The following is a 26,413-nucleotide window of genomic DNA, read 5'->3' on the forward strand; positions in this document are numbered from 1 at the left end:
TTAATCGCAAATGTTTTTGCGAACTCTGGAGTCAGTTACTGTTCGCAAAAGTTTTTGTGAACAGTAACTCTGTAAATATAGAAAATAAAAGTCAAATGATATAAGAGAAAATTTCTTATTAATTATTTTTTCTTTTTATGAACGAAGAAAGTGTTTGAAAGCATTGTGTGTGTGTTGCTTAATCTTCTAATAAATTTGAACTGAGGCAATGCGTTTTGCAACTTATTGATTTTTAATAAAACTAATTGATATACTCTGGAAAAATCAGGATTAGAATAATTTCATATCTAATATTCTTAATGTAGAATCTATTTTTGTACACAATATTATAATTCAAGAAATCTTTTCATCGTCAAAGAATTTTTTATAATTATAAAAATATCAACTGAATTAGACAATTTTTAAAAATTTCCACTTGCTAATTTTCTTCATATCAGTAAAGAAAATCGCTAATTGTTCTTGATATAAATCGTTAATCATCTGTTTTCAAACTTTTTTTAGTGTTCTTCCAAAATTCTGCTAATGTGTTCTAACGACAGTTATTCGTTTGTATTATTAGTCTTTAACTTCAAATAATATTATTACAAATATTACAAAAGTTTTCTTTCAAAACCAGAATTTTTTTTCTTAATTTTTGAAAAATAAAAGAGTTTTTAAAATTATAAAAAAATAAAAAAAAGATACATAGAAAACTAATGGTAAGTCTTATCAATATTTATTTGTTCAGTCTTATCAATATTTATCAATGAAGTAACTACAAATTTCCATATTTCACAATCGTCTGCATCTATTCAATTATTTATATTTTAGAAACGAATAAAGTTAAAAATGCATGGAACTGAAATTACCCTCATTGAAAAGGTAAATTTTTGAATTTTAAGATAGTATAAAATTATTTCTTGTGAGACAAATTACTTCGAAATTACCTTTAAAAAATAGCGAATTTTAAATTGATTTTTTTATTATTGAATGCATAATTAAATGTGTAAATTGAAAAGGCTCCAGTATTCTTTCTCTTATATATAAATAATAGGTGTGCAAAATTTGATTAAATTGAGATTAGTTATTTAGGACGAGCATACATAAGTACATGCATGTATACAAAGACTTTAATTTATATTAAGAAAAATGGAAAAAATGGTATATATATAATTTTGTATGCTATCATTTACTTTCCTCAAACAAAATGCAATATAAATGTATAATTATTTTTTTTTAAGACTAGATTATATTTTTTAAACTTTTTTTTTTATTTTGAAAAAAGAAAAAAAATTATATTTTTGTATTCTGAGACCTGGTAATTCGATTTTTAGATTGCCCATTATTAAAATTCTAATAACATTATTTTGGTATTTTGAAAATTGAGAAAAGTATATATTGTACAGGATTCGGAAAAATAATCTTATAACTGAAATTCTTTTTATCACTATAATAAAGCACAAATCCTTAAACAAAGCAAAATAGAAAAAAAATGTTATTTTAAACTTTGTTAAGTTCGAGTTAAAGCATTATAAAAGACAAAATAAATAGGCAGCAAAAGAAAAAGCAATAAAAAATAATTATATAGCTCCCGTTTTATTTTTTCCTTGTGCTTTCTTCTTAATAATTTATTCTGATGAATACTTTATTTGATAACTTTTTTAATAATTCATTTTGAAATTTTGAATTGCGATATTTCGCTTTATAAAGTTGATAAGAAAACGTTATCAGACTTGGATAAGAGACAGAGAGTTAAAGACATTATAAATGACTCTTTAATAAAAACTTTACTGAAAATATGAAGTTTAAATATTTCTTTTCCAAATTTTATTTCACATCCACGAATCTATTCTTATGCTAATCTATTTGAAGTATGTATTTTTGCAATAAAACCATAACAAGTATAGGACTAACTCGCCGGGAAGAAAAGCAGAATTGATTGAGAATGGTTTAAATTTCAAATTTAATTTTTTTATCCTAAGCTTGGTATAACACCATAACAATTTAATGAATAAATTGTTATTAAAATATTTGCGAAATAAAAATTGATTATTAAAATCCGTTTTTGATGTTTCTAATTTTAAAACAAGGGAATGTTTCTTAATAATTTAATAATTTTTTTTCCTGTAGAATATGATTTACAGTATTCTAAGAAGGAAAAATCAATCTGAAAAAATTTTCATATTTATTTTTTAATTTCTTAAATTTTTCTTTAAACAGCCAACAATAATTAATTCTGAAACTGCTTTCTTTCTCTTTTAAATTCTTGAATAATAAAGTGAAATTTAACCAGTTATTCAAAAATATTTAATTATTAAAATATTTTGTTCTGAAGAAATTGCTTCTTATGCTGAAATAAAGCTATTTGTATATACAGGGTTCTTATAATTAAATTCATTTATACAAAAGGCTCTAGAACATCAAGTTTTATGCCTCCAACTGAAACAAAACTTCACTAATATGCAGAATAGGTTATAAGTTCGAAAACCGATAAATAAGTTACTATAATTACAGTTCCTGAAAAGTAGTGTAACGTTAATATCTAAGGCGACATTTTTAGGTGTTTTAGTTAGAAAAATTTATTTCATTATTGTTAAATTTACAATTACCTAATTCAGCAAAGCCAAAAGTAGAAGGTAAGCTCCAAACAATACATGAAGAAAATGAGATAATTTCATGTCAAATAATTTGTATCCACAAACAAAAACAAAAACAATATCATATATACTTAATGACCCTTCCACTATTTTTAACCGCACATTCAATTCTCAAATATATTTTTTGTATTACAAAATAGAAATGTCCAATGGATAAACCAGCTTTTAAGCTCAGCGTTGTCTTTCAGAGATTTTAGAGATACTCTCACATATATCTTTAGAAAGATAATCTTTCAAAAAAATCGCATGGGGCTAGATCAGGTGATCATGGTAACCAGACTCTTTCAAAATAATGAATAGTAACATGTACGAAATGGCGTCTTAAGAATTATGAGAAATGATCAACCGTCTTGCAAAAATGATATTTTGAATGGGAAATTATGTTTTCAGTTCTGAAAAGAATTTTTTTACAGCGACTTTTGTTTATCTAATAAAAATTGAATTATTCAATTCTGTACTTGCTATAATAAAAATAATGAATGTTAAAAATCACCTGATATTTTTTATGCTAATTAAAATGTCAAAATTATTTTCCGATTTTTATTAACAGCATCTCTTGTACCATATGCTAATGAAAATTTATTCCAAATTCAATCATATAGGCGGATCTAGACCTGTTTGAGCAGTTAATTTTAATAATTGTTAACAAATACTAAGCATTATTTTAACCGAAACAAAACTGTTTTGAGTGAAATAAGTTTTAAAATATTTCATTTCAAAATAAAATGTAATATATAAACATTTTTTTTTAGTTTTATTCCAGAGTTTTGTGTCTGTTTAATGTAATTTCAAGTGCAATTATTAATTCTTGTATTATCTGGCGAGTGAGTTAAATGTCACGTTCTGATATGTGGGTGGACTTCATTATTGAACTGTCAGAAAATTATTATGCATAATTATAGTAGAGTGTTTGAAGATTTAATCTATTCGAGAACTGCTATCATGTCTGTTCATTAACTAGAACAAAATGAATAAAAATAACAAAATGCATAATTAATCTGTTGAGAATTGACTGTTCATCAAATGGAATAAAATGCATAAAAATAAGTATTTTGAGTTTGGTAGAATTCCTCTAAAAATTAAATGTAATTTCACAAGAATCAAATTAGTTGATATTTTTCGGAATGGAATTTATTTCATATACAGTTATTTTTAGATACAATTAAAATGTTGTAAGATGAAGTTCTAATTCATTTACATATCTATGCAAATTATTTCACGAAAACGGAATAAGTTCTTGTGGATTATGGCTAAAATGAACTAAATTTGAGAAAAATAAGCAGAAGATAATAAATTTTGTATAGATAACATTTTCTTACAAAATAGTATCGTAATATGAACAAAAGTCATTGCGCTCGTATATGTATACTTTGCATCTTCTTTTAAGCAATTGGAATGAATTTAAAGAAAACTTTGCATATATATTTACTTTGCAACTATATTTACTGTTTAACACAAGAAAGGAATATACTGTAAAATTTTCGAAGTTAGTTAATTATTCATTTAATCAGAAATTAATCGAAATTTTGCCGTTATGCCTATTGACTTCGGGGGAAATTATTTTAGAAGAAATGATTTTAATATTAAAATAATTTTATTATTTTAATGATGTCAACTTTATTTCAACACAATTTCTCTTACAATTTTTATTATTAATTTTCAAAATGTAATTAATAGTTGAACAGATAAAAACAATTTATAAAAAAAGGAAAGGAAATCTATAAATACTACGTTACTAAAATAAAGTTTTAAATTATTGAAGAATAAGAATACATAATAAGAATTGTAATAAAATAAAATTTTAGAAGAATACTTTAAGAACAGGAACAAAAAATTTAAAAAAAAAACAGTAAAAATATATATCAGGAATAAATGTTTTTAGTATACATCATAATTTTTATTAATGACGAATTAATTATTTAATTAATTGGTTCAAACATCCATTAAAACATTTTTTTATACTTTAACCTTTTTTTATAACAGCATTTGAGAACAAAACTTAAAACAATATTAATAACATATAACGATAATTAGTTATCGGCGGTTTTTCAAAATCGTTTGGTTCAAATGATGCACTTATTTTAATTCAAAAACATTTCAGACAGTAAAAAGATTTTATGTATCATACTATTATCAATTAAAATAGTTATTTTTATAAAAATAAATGAGAAATGGCAATATTTTAATACCAAACAATGCGGGATATATCAGCTTGATTTCTATATAAAAAAGAAATTTTAAATTTTATAAAATCAACTTATATTTAGTTATTTATATAATTTGAAAACCAAAAATAGAACTTTTGATTTCATTCAGCATTAAGTAATTTGTTATACAGAGATAAGAAAGCACGCTTTACCAAATTGTCTTAGTTATTAAAATTCTGTTGGACGATATCCGAAGAAGCTGAAAACAAACAAAATGTAAAGAGAATATATTTTATATGACACGCCAAATTAATATTGAGATAGGAGGTACATGAACTCAATGATTTCGCGTGATTATTATGCATTATTAAGCAAAAGGACATTCATTTGGGAAATATATCGAATTGAAGTAAATTTAACTGAAAAGTTGTTAATTAAAATATCATTATATTGGCGATGTTGTCTAGATTAAAAATGAAACATTACTCCCTGTATAATAGTTTTGGTGACATAACAATGAGACAATTAATATGCTTTATTGTAACACGACTGTCTTTTATTAATGTATACATTGTTACTGCTTTTTTTTAGATTATTTGAATATGCCCAGTTTTTGTACCTGTTATCTTTGCTGCTAGAAGCCTGAGATGCAACTGAGCCTGTAGAACTGAAACTATTCCTTGGTGAATTCCCAGGAGATTTTGCAGAAGAGACTTCATCGTCCACTAGCAGTTGCCATTCTGCAAATAAAAGAGAGTGAGAAAACGTTAGAATTTTATAAATTTCATTTTATGAATAATGTAAAGATATTAAAAGACTTTTTTTTGATAAATTAGAAAAAAAAAAATTTCATTCTACAATAATTTCCTCACAGAAACGATAGATTTTTTTTGTGGAACTTATTTAATCACACAATAATTGAGCATTTTAGAACTGATTATTTCAAAATTACAAATCGTCTGAACATTCACTTCACTAATATGATACGAAAATATAAGTAATTTACATTAATAATGTATATGAAAATGTAAGCAAATAAAGGCTTTTTTCTCTTTATTCTCTTTCAAAAACTTATCATGAAGATCAGACATGTCTTAAAAATTTATAATTAAAAGAAGTATAAAAATAAATTATTAAAAAATGAAAGAAAATCGAAAAATTAATTGAAATCTTTTAGAATACTATTTAATTTTTAGAATGTGTGCTCGAAATTTTAAGAATCTCGAAGGTAACGCCTATTTTAATGGATTAGTTGTTACAATTTATACAGATTAAAACAGGAAATGATTTAAATATTTCATCATGTATAAATGAATTATTAATTTTTAAAACTTTTATTTGAGTTATTATAATTAGGCCTCATTATAAAATCTAAGTTTCTAGGTAATTCTATCATTATAAAAATTCTCTTCCTGTTTTCTTTTAAATTTTCAGTAATTTCATTGCTAATTTTCAAAAGTTTCTCTTGATTTATTTTCAGAAGCATGATGAAAGAAGGTATTTACAAAACATACAATCATTTGTTTGTATATTCTTTAAATGAGTTTTAAGATTTTTTTGATTAATATTTTGCTCTCATTAATTTATTCTATTTTTTTACATATCATTTATTCATAAATATCTCAAGTTAGTATTTGACTTCTTTTCATTTCTATAATTTTTCCTTTAACACTTTTTTTTTATCTCGAATAATTCAATATAAAAATTATATTTTATTTTAAAAAAAACATCAATTTTATAATTATTTTGTAATGTTATATAAAGTAATTTTCCCGTTAATCTTTAAATAATTTTATATAACAATTTTCATTCCTAATTAGCAATTCAAAGTAACAGCTTAAATGATAACCTTCGATGCTTAGATTTTAAACTCTGAAATATAATTAAGTATTGCGTAAAATGAATTTTTCAAACTGTTTATCACAAAATATTTTTTAAATAAAAGTATAAAATTCCCTAAAGGTAACTAATATTGAAGAAAACTTTTTGTTTTAAGTTTTAATCTGTTTTGTAATTTAGCATCGTTATATAAAAACAAAAACAGTTTATTAATGAAATAGTTATAAAAAGTAAAAATAATTCAAAATTATTTTCAAATAATTTCGAAACAAATGAAGTGCAATTAGACTATTTTATATTTTATTCAATGTCAAAACTCATATATTATGTAACTGAAATTCTTTTCATCAATATTTCAACTAGCGTGATATTACATTAAATCGGAAATAAATGTGTCAGAACGTTGCATGCATACCTTTATGCAACTCCCCTGCCTACTAAAAGCAACCTATAATACCGTAATTAAAAGATACTTCCCGCATCAAGTGGATTTCTCAAGTGCAACTAAGACGCTAGGATCCCTAATGAAATTATTTGAGGTCATAATCCAACACAACAGGCTGCAGTCAATGATTCCGCAATTCCTTGCCAAGAATGATGCCAAGAATGCCAAGAATGATGTCGTTCGCTTCTAACGGAGTTGAAAGATTCCTATAATACTTCGGGAATTTCTGAATGCGATTCCCATATTGAAATCACATATCTGATTCCTGAAGGAACTCTCATATTTTGTTGAAATGAGTATTCCTTTTGGAAGAGGAGAAATCGATTTGGTTTTTTTTTTTCTGTTTTATTTTAGATACGATATAGAAAAGCTTAATCTAATATATCTAGATCCTGATTTTTTCGCAAAATAAGATAACTGTATTTATCTTAAAAATTCACGAATTCACCTTATATGTAGATATGATTGTTGAAATGAGTATTCATTTTGGAAGAGGAGAGACCAATTTGGCCTTTTTTGAATTATTTTAGGTATGATATTCAAGTATTCATTAAATGCTATTTAGGCTTCATATAACGTATCTAAATCTTATTTTTTTCTGCAAAATGAGATTGCTTTATTCATATTAAGAATTCACGATTTCACCTTATATGTAGATATGATTGTTGAAATGAGTAGTCATTTTGGAAGAGGAGAAATCATTTTGGCCTTTTCTGAAATATTTTAGATATGATATAGCAAGGCTTCATTCAATTCTATTCAGGCTTAATTTAAAGTATCTAAATCTTAATTTTGTCTGCAAAATGAGATCGCTTTGTTCATTTTAAGATTTCACGAATTCTTATATTTCGAAAAAAGAAATGACGTTGAAAAATAGACAATAGTAAATAGTTTTAACCCTTTATAGGGTCATGAGAAACATGCTTCCCACCAAATTCATCAATCTTTGTATGGACTATGTAGATTGGCATAAGTTCTGACACAAATACATCAATCTTTGTATGGACTATGTAGATTGGCATAAGTTCTGACGCAAATTCATCAATCTTTGTATGGAATATGTAGATTGGCATAAGTTCTGACACAAATACATCAATCTTTGTATGGACTATGTAGATTGGCATAAGTTCTGACGCAAATTCATCAATCTTTGTATGGACTATGTAGATTGGCATAAGTTCTGACACAAATACATCAATCTTTGTATGGACTATGTAGATTGGCATAAGTTCTGACGCAAATTCATCAATCTTTGTATGGACTATGTAGATTGGCATAAGTTCTGACACAAATACATCAATCTTTGTATGGACTATGTAGATTGGCATAAGTTCTGACACAAATACATCAATCTTTGTATGGACTATGTAGATTGGCATAAGTTCTGACGCAAATTCATCAATCTTTGTATGGACTATGTAGATTGGCATAAGTTCTGACGCAAATTCATCAATCTTTGTATGGACTATGTAGATTGGCATAAGTTCTGACACAAATACATCAATCTTTGTATGGACTATGTAGATTGGCATAAGTTCTGACACAAATACATCAATCTTTGTATGGACTATGTAGATTGGCATAAGTTCTGACGCAAATTCATCAATCTTTGTATGGACTATGTAGATTGGCATAAATTTTGACATTTTCTTAACAAGACAAAAACTAAGGCGTTTCAGATCTTTATCTTACACAAAATGGTACGTCTTGATTTGTTACTTAAAAATTAATTAAACAAATTAATTAATCGATTTAATTTATCTTAAAAGCTTAATGAATCACTTTTCGTAAGCCAATTTCAATCATTAAAATATTTTAATATACCATGGATAAAAAAAATGGCCTTTTAAAGGATTAAAGCAATGTTAACAAGGAGTTAAATATGAGATTACATGCGTGTGCATATATTTCATGCGAATAGAACCTTAAGTTAATTAACTGACTGCATTTTGAATAAAATTTTTTTATATTTGTCTTGTTACACCTCTGAAATATATATATATATATATATATATATATATATATATATATATATATATATATATATATATATAATTGTTTATTTCTTCAGAAATATCACTTAAAAAATCTAATTTATTTATATCAGCATTATAACAATAAAATAGTTCTAAAGGCACTATTTAGTTCATTTTTATGTGCGTGGAGTGTTGTACAATCTGCAGGAAAGAATATTAATATATTACCCTTAACACAAAGTTATATGGAAATTCTTCAACATTATAAGTTGAAATATCCCAGAATGCATCATTATCATAATTTCAGCTCAGTTAAAGCGTTTATTTTGTAAACTACTTGTTTGAATATGCTTTTGTCATCACGAAATGTTTCTTTAACAAGCTGTTGGATACATTCTAGCACCAGGTTTCGAGTACACGTTTATTTTCACAGTATTATTTGGCACTATTTTCTCGTTTCTCTTTGCGTGTTATTAAAGACAAGAACAAAGACATGGTTATTGCTTTTCTGTAACATAACAGCGTCACCATAGTGACCTAACTTAGTTTTCCGCAGAAAAAGAATAACTTGGACTTGAAGCTTCCAGATAAAAACAGTATTTATACTTATTAATTTATAATAAATTTCTTGCCTATACTGTAGATATAATAAATTTCTGCAATGCTCGCTGTTTTTAAGTGTATTACCTTTAAAGGTTCATATATATATATATATACTAGCCGCCTTTGGCGACCAGCCGGTTCGCCAATCTTAATGTTCATTAAAATTTTAATAATTAAATATTTTATGCAATTTCTACTTTAATAGCTTCTTCATCAAAATATTTTAAAACTTCAAATTTTGATTATCATATAATTCATTCATAATATTATAAAGGCCTTCAGTCATAACGTAATATGTATCTCTCTCATTTTCTGTTAGCACCCGTAGAATTTATGCTTTAAATTAAAGTGGAAAGAATTTATCTTCAATTAATATAATAATATTTTTTACTGAAACAAAGCATTTTTTTATAATCTGATTACTGAAAATAGAGTCACTCAGCGTTTAAACTTTATGGGCACTAAAGAATATCTTTTTTAATTTATGTAATATCTCAAGAGTTGGTCAACAAAATTTTCTTAGATTCATTATGAGCAGATCGATTCATTAACAATGTTTAAATTTAAATGCATCAAAGACTAAGAAAATAAAACGAATCGTTTAAAATAAACGGTTTAAAACAGGTTTTAAAAAAACTACTTAAAAAACGATGTACTTAAAACTATAAGCATATACAAAAAATATATAACTAACATAAATACAATTTACTTACAAAAGCATGCAACTAACCCAAAAATAATTTAAATCATCCATTGATAACGTTGTCATGGCAACAATCAGAACAGAATGCGCATGCGTGAATTTTCTTCGCCAGTTACGTAACGCAAATACGTGATTTTTTCTACGCCAGTTGGGGTAACGCTATGCGGATTAGAAATTTTTAATTTCCTTTATTCTGTTTTATTTTAATTCAAAACTACTTCAGAATGAATCTGAAAGATTGATTCATTAACAATGTTTAATTTTAAATGCATCAAACATTAAGAAAATAAACAGAACCGATTGAAATAATCCGCCGAAAAATTTTAACCCTAGCCTCATGACTGTTGGGAGAAAAAAAAAAACTGAAGCCTTTCTCGTTTGGCGCTGGGGATAATGGAAGATTTTTTTGGCGAAAAAGTTGGCGGTGGGGAAAATGGAAGATTTTTTTGGCGGAAAAGTTGGCGGTGGGGAAAATGGAAGATTTTTTTGGCGGGAAAGTTAGTTTTTAATTAATAATTAAAATTCTAATTAAAAATTCGAAAAAAGAAACCCCAGGTGCACGTTCCCAACCTCCAAGGTATACATGTACCAAATTTGGTAGCTGTATGTCAAACGGTCTGGCCTGTAGAGCGCCAACACACACACATTGAGCTTTATTATAAGTATAGATATAGATATATAAAGATCCTCTTAAACCAAAGCACTGTTCAAAAAAATATGTTATATCAGCTATATTAGATAAATTGTTTATATAGATTGCGCTTATATACCCTTTTTCAATGAATAAAAACATATAAAAATGGGAATTGAACTGCAGTTTATACCATAGCAATGCTTAATAAATAGATGAAACTACAATTAAAATTGTTTGAATAACACGCCCTCTTATGTATCTCTTATAATGAGATCAAATGTGCATAAATTTTTTTATTTTCCGATGAAATAATTTCTTTTTGTGTTTGGAGCATTAAATGCTGGAAAATAAGGCAAAATAACTGCAGTATAAATTTAAAAATTTTTTGAATTTAAATTTAAATAAAATTTTAATCTTGCCTTTATAATTGCATCTATTTCGATAATATCATAATGCAGAAAGAAGTGTATATTTTACATTTCATAATATGTTAACATTTTTATTGTGATTTCTGATGATGTCAGATTATAATTTTTCACTTAGAAAGTTGCCTGCAATGATAATTACTAAATTCTTTTTATTTTATTTTTGATTTCAATTGATTTAATTTTAGAAACCATTCATGATTAGTTTTTATAAGACTGATCTAAAGATAGCCTTTGAAAGAGAAAGAATTGATTTTCGAATTAAAAGGTGTAAGAAGAACGGAATGTGAATTAATTTGCTACGAATTGAAAAAGTTTTGCACTGCGTATTAAGGTACTTTGAAAAATTTTGGAGAACATTATAGCAATGAATTTTCATACTTCAGCTAAACCTTTTCCAAACTCTTTAATGATTTCCAGATAAAAGAATGTTCTTCAGAAATATCAAAGAATTCTTTAAATTAGTAGCAACTTCATTAATAATTCCGTACTTTAGCAAAGTCCTAATACCCAATAAGAATATCCGACATTAGTAGTTCGAACGATGCAGACGAAACATTCCACCAGAACATATTTTACATCCGAATTTTTATTGCAATTGTTTTTTTTATAATTATACCAGAAAGCGCAAACGATATTAAAAGATGCAAAAATGTAAATTCATCGATTCTATTTGAATTAAAATTTTTCCATCCGTACACCTAACAAAATCAATTCAATCGATTACAACTTAATGCTTAAGCCTAAAGCAACATTCTTGACATTCTTACATTTCTGAAGATGAAGATCGAAGTGATTCTTTTTCATTGCAGATTTCCTATTCTATTGTTTATTTATTGGTAAAATGAGTATTGCATATAGAGCACTTAGAATAACTTCTTTTATTAGCTTTTAGAAAACAGAAAATTATAATTGTAATTATAAAATTATTTAAAAATATATTTATTAAATGTTCTTCTTTTTATTAATTCTTCTTGAAGTCATTAGATAATTTTAATATTAATGAGAATTCATTTTAAAAAGAAATTTGTCAGAAATCTACTCTCTTATATAATTATTGGAAAGTAAATCAGAACAATTAAATTGTGAGTTTTATTAATGAAAATTCATTTTAAAAAGAAAGTTATACCCCATTAAAGTTACCCACTTATAAAGTTACCCATTATAAAATTATTTAAAAATATATTTATTAAATGATTTTCTTTTTATTAATTCTTCTTGAAGCCCTTAGATAATTTTTATATTAATGATAATTCATTTTAAAAATAAATTTGTCAGAAATCTACTCTCTTATATAATTATCGGAAAGTAAATCAGAACAATTGACTTGTGAGTTTTATTAATGAAAATTCATTTTAAAAAGAAAGTTATCAGAAGTCTAATTTCTTATACATAATTATCAGAAAATTGTCCTCTTTGAATTCTGCATTTCATGTATTGCCCATCTAGGTCTTATCGCTTATATATTCTACAAGCATCAGAACGAACAGGGGACATTTTAGGTAAGTAAAGAAATTCCACTACTGCCTAGAAAAATAAAATGTTACAATTTTAATGCTGTAGCGACATAAAGAAGTGTGAATGGTATTATTTATATAAAGAAGAAAAAGCTATAGCCAGTATTTAGATATGGAATATATAGCCTGTATTTAGATAGGGAATATATAGCCTGTATTTAGATATGAAGTACACAAGTATACATATATTTTTTTAACTTCTAATGGACCATCATAATAAAAAGTGAGTTTTTAAAAGGATATGTTTAAATTGCATGTACTTCAGTTATTTAAATTGGATTTCTCTTACCCATGAATTTCATAATCGTATAAGGAACCATAAAAAGAATCCTTTCAATTAATTTCATTCAACGACATAATAACTATTTCGTAAACAGTAATCCTTTTTATATTTTTAAGGAAATCAATAAGATAAATTTAATTTGCGATGGCCATATACTTTTAATGCTACCACAAAATAATATTTCATAAAAATCAATTTTTTTGGAATGAGGCCTTCAAATTTGTGCCACGCAAGACAAGTTTAAACGAAAATTTCCTTACAACGCACATTTGTTTTTGAGATATCTTATTTTGAAAAAAGAAAAAGAAAAAAAAAAGAAAGATAATGACACAACCTGATCTATTTTTTAATGAAAAAAAGAAACCTAGAAGTCTATTTTTTAATTTTTCGTCAAGTGTTACACATATTTAGCTTATCTTTCATTCTCAAAAGTATGTATTAATATCTACAAAAAGGGAGGATGACATTCTAGCAGTGTAGGAGACCAGCATAATTGTTCGGTCGAGGTAAAGGCAACAGCTGCTGATTAACGATTCTTAGCGTGAAACTCCGAGAACAAAGAACAAGTTTCCGATATTACAGAGGAAGCAAAATAACGCATATTTAATTACGCTAAAGTTAGAGAGTATTTAGCAGATCTAATCAATCTCTTATCCACAAACTACGGTTATGACACTTTCTATAGCAAGTATTACAAATAAAGTCGGTTTATTCTTTCTGAAGTTTATGCATTATAATAGAATTTCGATGAAAATTTCAACCATTATTGGTATAAGCATACTGAATATTATATCAAGCATTATAGCTAAAATTGTATATTCTTTGTGAATATATCTTATGAAACTAAAGAATAGAATTTTGATGTTAAATAAAGGGAATCTTAATTAATAAGAATAAATAGCAATATTTGAACATAAAAAATAAATACACTCTTTATGCTTAGCGGACGAAAAGGAATAAATAAAAAATAGTTTTAAAAGTTAAAAAATAAACGAATTTTTTATATTAAGCGAAAAAAAAGAAAGAACCAAATAATAGTTTAATTAATAGATTGTGAAATTAATAAATACATATATGAATTTTTTTTTACTTACTGGATATAATGAATAAATGAAAAAAAATTGCTTTCAAGATTGGAAAATAAAAGAATTCTTTTTATTTTTTGATAAAATTAATAAATTAATGATCGTTGATCTAAGTATAAATCAAATGAAAAAGAGAAATATCAAATATTTCAAAAATAAAATAAATATTTATAATTAGCACTTTCAGAAGGTAAAGCGTAGCTTTTAGCATGAAGACGAAGAATTTGTAGTTACGAATAAATATTGTTACTATTCTAACTAGCCTTTTTCAAAAAATAAATAATTTGAGAAGGTAAAAATAAACTAATTATTTATACTAAACGAAAAAAAAAAAAAAGAAAGAAAGAACCAAACGATAGTTTAATTAATAGATTGTAGAAATCATAAATATATGAAATTTTTTATTTAATCCATAAAATGAATAAGTATAATAAAAAATAAATATTAAATTTGGAAAATAAACCGATTTTTTTTATTTATAAGTTAAATGAATAATTCAAAGATCTTTGATCTAAGTATAAATCAAATGAAAAGTGAAATATCATACTGTATATTTAAAAATAAAATAAATATTTATACTTAGCATTTTAAGATGGCAAAGCATAGCTTTTAGCATGAAGACGAAGTGTTTATAGTTAATGAATTAATATTGTTCCTATTCAAACTAGCCTTTTTCCAGAAGTGAAGAAACGCTTGCAAAATAACAAACTTAGAAGGAAATAAGTCTATACTTAATCTAAAGCTTAATCTTGAATAATGTTTATTTGGGCAGTGATTATTTCTCAGCTGTTTCCCTAAGATAAAATCGTGAGAAACCTGAGGCCAACGATCAACAAAATAAATAAGATTTACATTGTAATAGACCTGGATTCCTTAAAAGTCAAATTGATATAATTAAGGGAAATACTGTTAGGCAACAAAAATTATCATCTTTCCGATTGAATGCTGGTGAAAGCACACCAGATTCTTGGCTAATAAATTCACTTTCTCATTTGGCTCAGTTTAGTATCAGCTTAACTCAAAGGTCTCATGATTATTCAGAAAATATATTGGTAAATGGGTCAATTATATCTCCAGTGTCTGAATCTAATTTGCAAATGTTTTTAATGACTTTTAATCGATTGTTATTTTATTTCTAATGAACAACGATTTTCAAAATCAAATTATTTTGTGAATAAGTATGCCTGACTTCTTCGTAGAGGTTTATCTATATGCAGATTTACAAATTCTGAGTTATTATTGAAGATTCTTGCAAAAGAATCATAGGGAACCTATCATAAACATAAAATAACTTTATTTAATGAACGACTACGGCCAAAGATATGTTGCAAATTTTGACGCAATATTTAAAATGTATAAACAGATGAGAGATACAAATGGTTAGAATTGGATAAATGTTATACATGATGGGACCATTGTTGGAAATTTGGATTCGATCAGTTAAATAAGTCTTATGGCAGACTGAATTCTATCTGGATTCGAACATAATGCGACAACATAAAAACCATTTTAACAATAACTTCATTCTTTTTTTTAAATGCAAATAGTCATCATAAATCGTATAACATATCCTTTATTAACAAATTCGATAAACAATTCTGCTTTAAGAATATCAAACTACTTTATAGTAAGTAGTTGTTTTGATAGTATATTCAAAAAGGCGAAATTAAAAATCAAAGAATTTTAGTAACTTAGTATCTAATTTTTCACAAATTCGTTCGATTTTAAGAAGCTTCGTTGAAAATGAAGCCAGCAAAGTTTACGAGATAAAGAAACATCACAATTTTTTTCTAGAAAGGAAGTTCTAACCGAAATGCTTTTACAAAATGTGATTAAATTTCTATTTTTAGAGAATAAAATCAATGAAAAAAGGAGCAAAAGGAGGCACTGAAGTTTATTCCTTTTCTGCTTTTTACGTTTTATTTTTACGTCTCAAAAACAATGGAAAGTACTCAAAGAAAGCCCTATTTTATTTTCTTAAAAGCTCCACCGTCATATAAGAATCAACAGGTTCGAATAGAAATTCGCCTAATTTTCTAGTTTGATTAGGCAGAACGGTTGCTCTATAGCATTAAAATAGGTTTAAAGACAACATTCTTGTAACAAGAAAAGAAGTAGTTTATTTCCTTTAGGAAATGTTTTCCAGTGTTTACCGAACAACAACTCCTATCGACAACTTTTAGAATTAAAAGAACTTGAGGTAATTAGTCCTAACAATCTATTACAGTTTGTTTATGCCCAACTTTCTACTTTCACCAAAGCAGATGTTAACCTCGCCAACGGCTTCATTTCCTCTCATTTCACTTCACTAGATTTAAATAAAGGGGAGGAAAGTCTTCTAAACTTTCAATAAAACTGCCTTTTCAAAGTTGCTTCCATAAAAGAAAGCTCGATTTTCAATGGAATTGTTGTTTTCGTACGCTAAAAGCTATTTATTCGCGCCCTTTTGTTTAGACATCTTTTGGGAATAAGAGATAGGCGCAAAGACTGGCGATTTAAAAATTATAAAAGCTCTCGCTATTCCAAGCAAGGTTTTAAATGAGTCTTCATCGAGTCAAAACAAAGGATTTTTTTGGAAGCTTTTTGTTAATATTGTAATGAATGAAAGCCAAAAAAACAAAACAAAAAAATGTTTGCTTTAGATTAATTTTTATTTGCGTACTTAAAAGATAAACAAAAGAAGATTAAAGAGGTTGTTACGATTCCCTCCAAGGCATATTTTCAAGGCTAAATTAGAAAACGTCCTAAGGCAAATGACAAAATACAAAATCATTTGAAAATAAGTTGTTTTTCATGGAAAATAAAGATGAAATAGATAATTACTAATGGACCTTATTATATTAAATCACTATAAATACTTAAAAAATTTGTGACTAAACTGGCATTAGAAATGGTGAGTTGTAGGTTCGATATACGATTGATACAGAAATCTCGTATCTACTTCGGTCTGGTCTCATTGATTCTATAGAGGATTAAGCTAGAGGCCTAAGTTTGGTTGGGATTCAACGTAAGACTGATGCGTTCTCAATATGTCTAAGGTTCAGCCAGAAATCCTTCGTGTTTGCAGTCTAGAACGCGTTCTGTTTGTCTCGAACTCAATCTGAGATTAACTCAACCTCTATTAACTCTTAGTCCATTGCTTTTATGATTAAAATGCATTCTACGATTTGAATACTATTATTTAATTGAAATTAAGGGAAAACAACTCAAAAGATTAAAGATTTAACTCAATTTGTTTAAAGTTCAACCAGAAATCCTTCGTGTTTGTCAGTCTAGAATGCGTTCGGTTTGTCTCGAACTCAACCTGAGATTAACCCAATCTCTATTAGCTCTTATTCCGCTGCTTCTATGATTATAATGCGGTTATTTAACTAAAGTTAAAGGAAAAGGAAACAACCTGAGATTAAACTCAATTTGTTTGAAATTCAACTAGAAATCCTTCGTGTTTGCAAATCTAGAACGTGTTCTGTTTGTCTCGAACTCAACCCGAGATTAACTCGATCTCTATTAGTTCTTATTCCGTTGCTTCTATGATTATAATGCGGTTATTTAACTAAAGTTAAAGGAAAAAACAACAACCTGAGATTAAACTCAATTTGTTTGAAATTCAACCAGAAATCCTTTGTTTGCAAATCTAGAACGTGTTTTGTTTGTCTCGAACTCAATCCGAGATTAACTCGATCTCTATTAGTTCTCATTCCGTTGCTTCTATGATTATAATGCGGTTATTTAACTAAAGTTAAAGGAAAAGGAAATAACCTGAGATTAAACTCAATTTGTTTGAAATTCAACCAGAAATCCTTTGTTTGCAAATCTAGAACGTGTTTTGTTTGTCTCGAACTCAATCCGAGATTAACTCGATCTCTGTTATCTCTTATTCCGTTGCTTCTATGATTAGAAAGTATTCTATGATTATAATGCGGTTATTTCACTAAAGTTAGAGTTAAATGAAACAACCTGAGATTAAATTCAATTCGTTTAAAATTCAACCAGAAAACCTTCGTGTTTGCAAATCTAGAACACGTTCTGTTTGCCTCGAACTTACTTGAAATTCTTCAAGTATGTGGGTTTAGACCATATTCAACCCGATTGCTTGTTCGGTTATTTGATGTGGAATCTGGAGAGGAATCTGGATATAATACTGTTCTTTGAAAATGGAAATTTGTCAAATGATTCAGCTGGATATATTTCACCTTATTTGTGGCTTAAGAAAAGGTTTTAAATTTCAAAATAATTTCTGAATTTCCAACATTCGAAGAACTATGTTAATACTGTATTTTCTAATAAATGGTCGCATATCTCAATATTTAATATGGAGACCGAATATAAGATTTCCATACTTTACGTTTTAAACTTCAAAAATCTGTTCTCTTTTCGAATATTAACGCCAACAATTGCACACCTTACTGATTAATCATGAATTTAAAAGCAAAAATTACAGATACAATAAAAATTCCGAAAAGGGATCAAAAGATCAAAATTCAAGAAATTAATTATAATGTTGGTTTCAAACATATCCTTTAACAGCTTAAGAGAAGTCATTCATCAAATATTGCTGAAAACAAGAAGCTGAAAGTTATCAGTAACAGCAATGGCTAATGCAATGAATGATTAAAATTTTAAATTTTTTTTTAAATATAGGAAAAAAATCTCCCATTCCTAAACTGATAAAACGTTTCTTTAAAACTCTTTATACTCCCATTTTGTTTTTTTAAACTTTTTTTCGCTAATGAAGATTAATTAACTTGAATAATATTTATCAGGGCAGAATAATTTAATTAATAGCTTGATTAATTTTAATTAACTTTCATACTTGAATTCGCTATATTCGTTCGTTTAAGTTCACAGGTGAAGATAAATTCCCCATTATTAATTACCATATTGCCCCTTCTTTACTGTATCTAATGCTGAAGATATTCATTTGAGGTTTGAAGTTTCTGTTTCCCCTCCAAAACATGTTTGATCTCTTTTCAGCTTAATACGAAACCTGTCAAATGCTGGAAAATTGATAATTAATAAGTCAAAATAATTGACTCTATAAAAAGCGATAACAATTTATTAGAGAAAAGAAAATGTTATCTTTTTTTTAATATTAAATATGAAATCACGTATGGCTTAATATCGGATAATCGAAACTACTAAAAAAATATTGAGAGTTTTATTTTTCAATATTCTCATGAATTACATTCAAAGTTATAACTTATAATATGCGATATGAATTGTGACCTAGTTATGACTATATTTAAAGCTGTCTAGTCAATTATTTTCTATTAACCTCAACAAAACTTTTCCTTATTGCATTTCAGTTCCTTTTCCACAGACGGTCTAGCAATTTTTTAAAATTACTAAAATTTGAAACATTTCGTTGATGTGTTCGAAAATTATTATTTGAATTTTATGATATATTTTTGAAATTCAAAACATTTTTCATTCCATGTTGCCATTTAAAAATCATTCTCATTCTTTTCTCTTATTTCTAGAATTAAAAAAAGACATTCTTAAGTATAGACACAAAAGACTAAACACGAATAAACACATTTTATGCTTTTATTGATATTTCGTCTCAACGAGCAATAACTGTAACTGTTTGCATTGTCATCATTTAACGTGAAGAGTAATGTGCATATCAAAAAATAGTTTTAAAGGCAGCAGTTTTTTTTCTTTAACTTCATAGTATGATAAAGATATCTAATTATGTATATTGGAAAAATTATACATACAATTGATTTCATTAATATAAGTGTTTTTAAAACTGAGTTTTTTTTCATAGTATGGTAAAGATGTTTGAGTATGTATTTTAGAAAAAGGGACCATGCATTTGATTTCATTAATGAAAATGTCAATACAGATCTGGAGCTTTATGGCAAGTTTCATCTATCAAATTAACTAGAGATATTTAAAATTTACTTCCAAAATTGTGTTTTCATTGCTGAAATTTGTAAGGATCATAATTCTTAATAAAAAAACCAAAAAAAAACCCCTTAAAAAGCAGTTTTGAAAAATCTTGAAGAATTAAAACCAAACAATGTATATGAAAGAATGCATAGAATTTGGCTCTTTTTTATTTTTTTGTTAGCACAAGAATCTTTAGAATGCTGCTACGAATATTTCATTTGACCATTAAAGTATTTTGTTAAATTTTTGCTCTATTCACAATTCTATTACCTGGTTTCCGTTATTTTTAATTTGATGATAAAAATAATGGAAATAAAAATAGGGAACTTTCAAAGTTCGTCTCTTGATTTTTTTATTACTTTAATTTAATGACTATTTCAGCATTTGAAGTTTGTTGCCACTTGTGTTTGACAATTTTATTTGAGAATTCGAGAAAAATGGCAACGACAAATATGGATGCTTAGCTAATGGAAGTAATGCTTCAATTCAAAAAGTGTAACAAGTTTTTAAATAAACATTCTTAAATAAAGGAGATATTTTGGAAGGGTTAATTTGATTGAAATATACATTAATGTCCTTCTTTTGTTGATAGGTAATTGTAAAATAGTTTCATTAGCATCTCTTCATCTAATATTTTTTATTGATGAGTTGTATATTCACATGAAATTTAAGAGAATATTAAAAACGATTAAAACTTGATTTAGATTTAAGAATTAAACTATGAATCAAATTAATTTTAAGAAAAATTAATTTAAAAAATCATAATGACATAGTGAAGCTATTTTTAAAATGAATTTCAAAGCGATTGCTTTTTTTCTTTTTCGTTTGTTTACGAAGATAATTTTGAGTGAAATTTATTTCGTTTGAAAATAATCGTTTGATTTCGAGATCTTAAATTTATTATTTTATTTCAGGATTTTTCTTTTCAGAATTCTTAGAACATTTTCTTTCCTTATTATGGGATTGTATCATTCCTATGGCATTTAGGTATGCTATTGATTGCTGCTAAATAGAAGGACGGTGGGTGAATTTTTTTTTCTTCAAGAATTGATGGTGTAAGAAGAATGTCACTACAAGTGAATCTGTTTGTGGCTGATGTTCTTTTAGCTTCATTCTTTTCGTACCTGCTCACTTCTAATTTCGTCAGAATTCCGCTTCCATTGCGCTAGCGACCAATTCTTTTCCAGCTCCCGCGGCAGGAAAAGGCGTAGGATGTTTTTTCTAAGAAAATTCAATCCTACGCCCACTTGAAATGCTATAGGCATGAGAACTTTTCGAGTGCCTTTTTATAATTCTATACTATAAAGACAGGTGCAACCGTGTCAAAAAAATTTTTTACACAGATGAAAATTGACTGATGAAATGGATTTAGACTTTAAGCATATAATATTTAACCACGATTGCTTCTCTGTATAATTTTCTTAAGTAATCATCTTGATTTTTGATGTTGGTGACTTCGCATCTTTTGGCATACGATGGACCATACTATATTCAATCAGATTTGTATTTCATAATTTCAATGGAAATATGAGAAGAGTCATTTAACCAAAGAATATAAAGTAAGTGTTAAAGTATAACTACTTAACTATAAATATCTAATTATAATTGTACTTGGAAATTTAAATATAAGAGAAGGATTTTAATTCAAATTTCTTAAAAAGAAAATTAGTGTAACTGCGTTAACCTTTTCTCCGTGGAAACTGAATTAGGCTTTATAAATATGTCTACTTTTATTTAAAATATTGACACTGCTTCACCATCATAATGAAAATTTTTTTATCACGAGAGCAAAATTATACTAAAAGAATCGAAGTTAAACATTTTACATTTCAATTATAAAAAAAGCTGCGCTTATATCTAAGCTAAAATATTGTAAAATCTTATCTGGAAAATTATGAAATTTCATTTATAGATTTTAATATTGGATTTCGAAAAAAACAAAAGAGTGTTTTCTTATACTAAACTTCTCGTAGATTATGTATCATTTTATATTTGGAAATATACAGTATACTTCATATTAATATTTCGTGTTAAAATGCTAAAATATTAAAACGAGATGTTGAATTTAATAATATCAATTAATACGAGTCGATCTAGAAGGCAAGAAAAAAGAATCTAAATTGTAAACCAAAGCAAAGGAAAAAAATACTATAGTTAATTCAAAGTATTTAAATTTTCCTTTATATAAAACTTTAAATTCAAGTCTTGAAAACTGTGAGATTACCTTGTCTTTACATAAAATTGGGATAAATCTGTTGGGACGCTTTTCAACCTGGTTGAAAATGTTAAATATTTAGCTGCTCAAGTCAGGGTGACAGAAAATCGATGAAGAGCTTTATTTTTTCACTGCAATACTAATCAAATTTTTAAAAGCATTTGATAATTAAAGTAGAGTGAATACTTTAATTGAAAGAAATAAGAATTTTGGCGACAAAATATGCGTATATTTCATGTTTTAAAAATGTAAAATAATTTCCTGTAAAGTTCTAATATTTTAGCTTAAGTACATTTTCAGGTTTATGGTAAAGATATTAGAGTTCTATTTTAGAAGGTTTATACTTGGTACATAACCTTTTGATTTTCTTTAGGGAGTCCTTTACTACCATGTAGAAATCCGACTCAAAAGCGAAACAAAATATTTTAATATTATATATTCGTGACATTCATTTTTCTTAGTTCTTAATACATACAATAGTAATTAGTAAAAATTTTCGATCAATTTCTTCCTACAGTTCAAATAGTTCATGCAAAAAAATCAATGTGTACATACAATCGATTTAAAAGATCTTAAACTAAGCACCGATATAAGAAAACATTTGCTTAAATTGCAAACAAGTATTTACTAATAATAAACCATTTTAAGCAATATAATGAATGCAAGAAATCGAAATCTCAATGTGGGTTTAACTTTAATAAAGAAAAATGTTTTTGCTTATTTGGAAAAAACTCTAATTTTACTGTGAAAACACACACACACACACACACACACACACACACACACACACACACACACACACACACACACACACACACACACACACACACACACACACACACACACAATATCTTTATATATTATATTTTTCCATATATATTTCTCTCCTTTTTTAATTAAATAAGTAACTAGATAAATGCGTAAATAATGAAATTTTTTGTAATGCGTTCTGTAATACTGGATATTTTCAATTTAAATAAATGATAAATCTGTCTTCACAATTTAGTAATAAAGTTTCTCTCAAAATTCAGAAATCATACAACATATTTTAATACATTTAAATTTAAGCTATTTCTTGGAAAAAGTTATAATAATTTTAAAAAATTTGGCATATCTTGTTTTTCGTAAAAATTTTAATCTTTCTTGATATATTAATTTAATTTACTCAGTTAATTAAATTTAAATTAACCCTCATATATTCATGAAAAAAAGGATAATTCATCTTTTTATTTAAGAACTCAAAAGTGAAACGAAGACTGCAAACAGTTCTATTCTACTGAATTGAAATTTAAAAGAGAACCATGGGTGAATATCATCGGCTTCATTTTTAAAAAGAATAAATTCAATAGAATTCTTTGTTAATTTTCTTATTTCACATTTATTAATTAACATACAATTTTGAAATGAAAATCTATGATTTTATCACGAAATTCATGTTTAAAAAATGCCAATTCATATTCTCACATTAAACAGTTTTTTTTTATTTTAATAATAAATTAAAATAAAATTCTTAAAAACAAATACCCTTAAACAAGTATAAGCCATTTTAAATCTCTTTCTTGTTTCTTTTAAAATTTAAAATCTTATCTAAAATGACTTCGCACGGACCTGTTAGTTTTATGAGAACATAGGATGAAATCGATTGCAAATTCATTCAAGCTATTTTTAGCTTAGCGTCAATATTTTCTCCATGTGCGTCTAAAAACATAAGATAACAACGAAGAAAAGATAGATGAAAACGAAACATCTGGGAATTTTTTTCAAGGGGAAAAAAATTGATGTTTTCGATGTTTCCCACACAACCTCAATTACGGCGAATGAAAAAGCTCGAATTCATTAATGAAGAAATCCTGGTAGGAAAATATGATTTAGCTGTTTATTAAATGTCGCAAAAAATAATAGAGATAAACATGAAATTTGCTTTTTTTTTGGCATTCTGTTAGGTGTGTTTTTATCATGCTTTTTGGAGTTTGCTTATATTTTAATTTACTTAATAGAACGATTTAGAATTGTAGGGGACTTTTTTGAGATATTATTTTCTAAGGAAATTTTGCAAAAGTTATCTATTCTTTGCCTTAACATATTTCAAATCTATGTAAAAAATATAGTAATAAAAATTTCTCTTCTATATTTAATAAAAGCAACTGTTAAAAATTTAGAATTTATTTCAATAACTTTTAAACTAAGTCTTATCTGAAAAAATTCATGCCGTTGACGAAAAAAATCAAAGAATTTCAGTTATTAAATTTACATAAACATCTTTTATTAAACATCAAATATTTTTGAAAATTTTGTAGTTTAGTGAATGAATTTGTGTCGTCTAAATGGGTGCCATTTTGTAGAGCGCATATATGCCCCAAAATATTTTTAATACCAATGAAACTGTTTAAAGTTAAAAAATTATATATTTATAATAAAAAAGTGACTTTTTACACCTTAGTAAACGAGGTACAAAACTTAATATGAACTCACCAACATAATCAGATCATAAATTTCTTTTAGAAGTCTATATTAAATCTAATATCGCATGGAATAATATAAAAGAATTAGACATGCTTAGAGACTGTATATATCTGTTAAGGAAAAAAAACTTATTTCAAGAATATAAGTGAATGAATGCAAAAATAAAAGTTATCATAAGCATTTATAATTAATGAAGGAAGTTATTTTTTCTACGTTCCAGCGCATGTATTTTATCAATAGTGGCCGAAGCTTCAAAAACATATTTCAATTATATTTTGTTCCCGGAGGAAAATTTTTAGAATTGTAACGTTAGGACTATATAATGTATTTTAGACTACAATCCTTTTAATAACTTCAGACACTAAAACGTTTTAAATTTTTAGGAACATTGATATTCATTAAATCATTATTCAAAAAAATATCTTCATTTTTTATTATTACGTTAGGACTATATAATGTATTTTAGACTACAATCCTTTTAATAACTTCAGACACTAAAACGTTTTAAATTTTTAGGAACATTGATATTCATTAAATCATTATTCAAAAAAATATCTTCATTTTTTATTATCACGTTAGGACTATATAATGTATTTTAGACTACAATCCTTTTAATAACTTCAGACATTAAAACGTTTTAAATTTTTAGGAACATTGATATTCATTAAATCATTATTCAAAAAAATATCTTCATTTCTTATACCATCTATGAAACGATTTTTTAGTTTTTTGATCAACATAAAAATTAAATGAAAAACCACTGAAATTTTATGAAGTCCAATTTTTCCAATAAAAATATAAAGAAATTCATTTTCAGCCGCCTCAAAGTTTTGAAAATAAATAATGAAATAATGAATTTTTGTTTAAAAAATTAATGAAAGTCTTTTTTTCCTTATTTTTTTGAAAAATTCACATTTCTAATAAATAATCTTTAATTTTGACAAAAATCTATACATAATTTAAATGATTTCACTTAAGTATATACCTTTTAATAAATAACATATTTTCTTTCTAAAAGCATTTCACTCTTTGCTTTGAATATTTTCTAATTAACCTAAGCGCTCCGGCATAGTTAATGACAGTTGTGTGTTTAATTTCAAGCCGCCCCATTAATTTAGCTCGTTTAGAAGACTGTTTATTTACTCGTAATCATAACTGCATGCAAAAGCGAATAACATCATTTTCAAAGAGGGCTTTGCAGAGATTTTGTCGTAAAAAATGACACGTTTACGGACAGTTTGCTTCAACTTGTCCTATCACGAATCAAAGTGTAAATAACTTAGCTTTCATTTATATTAAGAAGTTAATTGCTTGTTTTGAAGCATGTTCTGCGATGGCTAAATTATACTTCCTTATTTCTTATTCAAGTCAGACATTTTGAGTTGGATTAATTATACGTTAAAGTCAGGGATGTATTTGCATATCATTCTTCACAAAAAAAATTATTTGAAGAACATAATTTAAGGCATTTAATTCACGGAATAAATCTACGGAAGGAGCAGATTCAAATAAAGACAATTTTTTTTTTTTTTTTTTTTTCATCATTG

The 26,413-nt window shown here is 26.2% G+C and overlaps 1 protein-coding gene across 4 annotated transcripts in view; it reads right to left on the bottom strand.

Annotated features, from left to right (window-relative positions):
* LOC129965744 (ankyrin repeat and fibronectin type-III domain-containing protein 1-like) overlaps positions 1-26,413 on the bottom strand; it is a 619,339-nt gene that overhangs the window by 178,129 nt on the left and 414,797 nt on the right. For 3 of the 4 annotated variants that reach the window (XM_056079892.1, XM_056079893.1, XM_056079895.1), the window contains one exon: positions 5,403-5,523. In XM_056079892.1, coding sequence (XP_055935867.1) covers positions 5,403-5,523 — 121 coding nt within the window. Of the gene's footprint in view, positions 1-5,402; positions 5,524-14,872; positions 14,952-26,413 lie in introns of those variants that run through there. The other variant, XM_056079896.1, reaches the window with a different exon arrangement.

This window comes from Argiope bruennichi, chromosome 4 (genome assembly GCF_947563725.1).
Source record: "Argiope bruennichi chromosome 4, qqArgBrue1.1, whole genome shotgun sequence".
NCBI classification, from domain to species: domain Eukaryota; kingdom Metazoa; phylum Arthropoda; class Arachnida; order Araneae; family Araneidae; genus Argiope; species Argiope bruennichi.